Below are 2,816 nucleotides of genomic sequence, written 5' to 3' on the forward strand. Positions count from 1 at the left end.
CTTCTCTGAGGTCCAAAGCACTGCCTCAAACTGCGCCGATCCGACCCCTCTCTCTGGCCCATCCAGAGGGGAATGCTTTGGGCCTCAGATTGGGCCAGCCTGAGAAGCGCGCTTTACATGCGTCGGGAGTCAATATAGATTGACCACATCAAGTAAGACGCCAAGAGAAATTTGGGGTGCGCCTATAGATGCAACCTATAAAATTTCTCCAAGGGTGCATGGAGAACCATGGGTCTCCAGGTACATGAAGCCCATTTGAAATCTGTGTCTCTCTCTCTCTCTCTCTCTCTCTCTCTCTCTCTCAAAAATATCTACCTTTCCTCTTTCCCTCAATAAATCCACCTTTCCTCTTTCCCTCCAAAAATCGATCTTTCCCTCAAAACCAAAACCAAAAACATTCGTGGCTACAAATACAAACTAGAGAGGTTTTTTTGAGAAAGAAAAGAAGGATCCAATGAGGATGGCGACGTCTATTTCCAGATTAATAACCTACATGAACGAACAGGTACTTACATTTTAGTTTCCCACACTCTCTCTCTCTCTCTCTCTCTCTCTCTCTCTCAATCTATTACTAAGTTTTTGTTTGTTAATTTGTTGTTTTGATTAATACTCAATAATAGGACGAAGGGAACCATTTAGGTTTTTTTGGTATAGTCGCCGATGACGATGACACTACTGATGATGACGCTACTAGGGTTTATGATGAGGTTCCATCATTAAACGTCATTGCTTTTGGTTTCACTGACGCGGCTAGAGCAAAGATCGAAAAATCAGGTGGAAAATGCTTAAGTTTTCATCAGCTTCCTCCCACCTTCCAGAAAAAGTTTATATCTGACTTCGCCAAACACCATGATACAATGTTCATCTTCAAACCTAACATCAACGATATTAGGAGTTGTAGTAGTAATCAAACCATGACGAATGTGAGAAGGAGAATACAAGGAGGAGGTACTAGGGTTTATTAATTATCCTATTCTTTAATAGTTTCGTTTATCTAGACCTAGTTTTTGAAGTTTTTCTCTTTTTCTCTTTCTTTGCAGAAAATTACTACTGTGTCCCAACAATGACAAGAGCGTTCATGGACGACCTAAACGACGACCTCTTTTTTGAAATCCTGATAAGACTGTCTGCAAAAACATTAGGTGGACTTAAAGTTATCAACAAAAGATGGTACTCCTTAATCTCTAATCCTTCTTTTGTCGCCAACCACACTAGTCTTCAAACACCTCGTGATGCTTCTAGTTTTCTTTCGGAAACATCTATTTTATATTCGAATGAATTTGGTGATAATATCACTCTGTTCTCTTTCAATCGCCGTTCACCAGATCTCCTTAATGAAACCACCTTTACTTTAGACTTATCACCTGTTGAGAATAGTTTATTAACCATTTGTGCTAGTTGCCGTGGCCTTCTTATGGTTTTGATTGGAAGCTACATTTACATCTACAACCCTTTGACCAAGAAAAAAAAACATATTCCAGAGGCGAACCAAATGTTACATTGTAATTACGGGATAATAGTTGGTGGTTCAACTTCCTCCGGCCAGTATGACTGTAATAACCACTACACTCTGGTTTGTTTGCTTGAAGCATCCAAGGCTTTTAAATTCATGATTTTTTGGCCAAAGCTAAGCCGTTGGAGATACTCCAACAAGTCTTCCATGATAAGTTATGGTATTAACGAGTTGAAAATAGGTTCTGTATGCGCACATATTCTTCCTGTTTGTTATCGAGGGATTATACATTGGTTAACTCAAGAGGGATGTATTATTGCATTCAATTTGGATAAAGAAGAGAGTAGGGTGATTGAAATACCAAAGAGCGTAACGGCGGTTGGACTGACCACAGATTGGTGGAATTGTACTTGGCTTGGAGTTTTAGAAGATGAAGTTATTCTTGTCGTGGCTACCTCTAAACAGGAAATAGTAACTTGGGTACTCTATGATTATGAAAACAACAAGTGGAAAATTAAGCGAAAAGATGTGATAGATTCTGGGACAATTCCCGTTGTTTATATTAGACCATTGTTCTTTGATGGTCAGAGATTTTTGTTAACCATCACAACCGACATCTACTACAAGTTTGGGTGCACGGTATGCGTACGGATGGAACATGATGTCCGAACTGGTGTTTCTAAACCTTTACGTTCCGAAGGTGGTTCATCTTTTGTAGGTTCTTTAGTGTGTGTTCCTATTATAAACACTCTTACCGAGGTTTAGAGGGCCAACCAACATTTTGTTAGGAACTTATCATGAAACTTAGGTATTTACTTTTGGTTAAAAATCAACTTTTTTTTGTTGTTGTACTGGTGTTTTGGATGGATGGCTGACTACCAGGTTGTGATTGAAGAAGTTGGTTGAAATCCAAATGTTCCCCAAGTTGTATGCATGGAGGGAAAGTTTGAACAAGTAGAAGCAATCAAAGAGAACATATATGATCATGAGAAGATATTAGCTCATTTCAAAAGTTTGAGGGAAATGTTTTTGAAAAACTAATGTTGATTGATTCACCTCTCACTTATTTCAATCTCAAAATCTGTATGTATCTTGAAGTATTCTATTAATCTATTTTAATGTATCTGTATGTATCTTGATGTGTTGTTGTTACTTCAGGTCTTGGTAGGTCTACTTCCATATCGTTTTTCATTCTCTTTTGATGATTTAAAATGGGATGGTCTCTAGGCCGTCGGTTAGGGTTTAAGGGTGGCTATTTTTTTCCAAGTTCAATATTTAAACCATCAGACCAAGGAAAAACTAACATTGAAGCTGCTTGAAAGATGGTCAGGTCCTTCTATTTACAGAGTTATTTGGGTTTTGA

The 2,816-nt window shown here is 38.4% G+C and overlaps 1 protein-coding gene across 1 annotated transcript; it reads left to right on the forward strand.

Moving 5' to 3' along the window:
• The first annotated feature begins 228 nt into the window (after nucleotides 1–228).
• Nucleotides 229–2,592, forward strand: LOC147557598 (F-box protein At1g20360-like). The gene is made up of 3 exons (XM_086658410.1): nucleotides 229–505; nucleotides 621–948; nucleotides 1,041–2,592. Exons 1-3 carry the CDS (start codon nucleotides 455–457, stop codon nucleotides 2,216–2,218), a joined length of 1,557 nt encoding a protein of 518 aa, XP_086514536.1. The 5' UTR covers nucleotides 229–454; the 3' UTR covers nucleotides 2,219–2,592.
• The last annotated feature ends 224 nt before the right edge of the window (nucleotides 2,593–2,816 follow it).

This window comes from Eschscholzia californica, unplaced genomic scaffold, assembly GCF_041429995.1.
Source record: "Eschscholzia californica isolate CP2 unplaced genomic scaffold, dmEscCali1.0.p SCAF_2, whole genome shotgun sequence".
NCBI classification, from domain to species: Eukaryota; Viridiplantae; Streptophyta; class Magnoliopsida; order Ranunculales; family Papaveraceae; genus Eschscholzia; species Eschscholzia californica.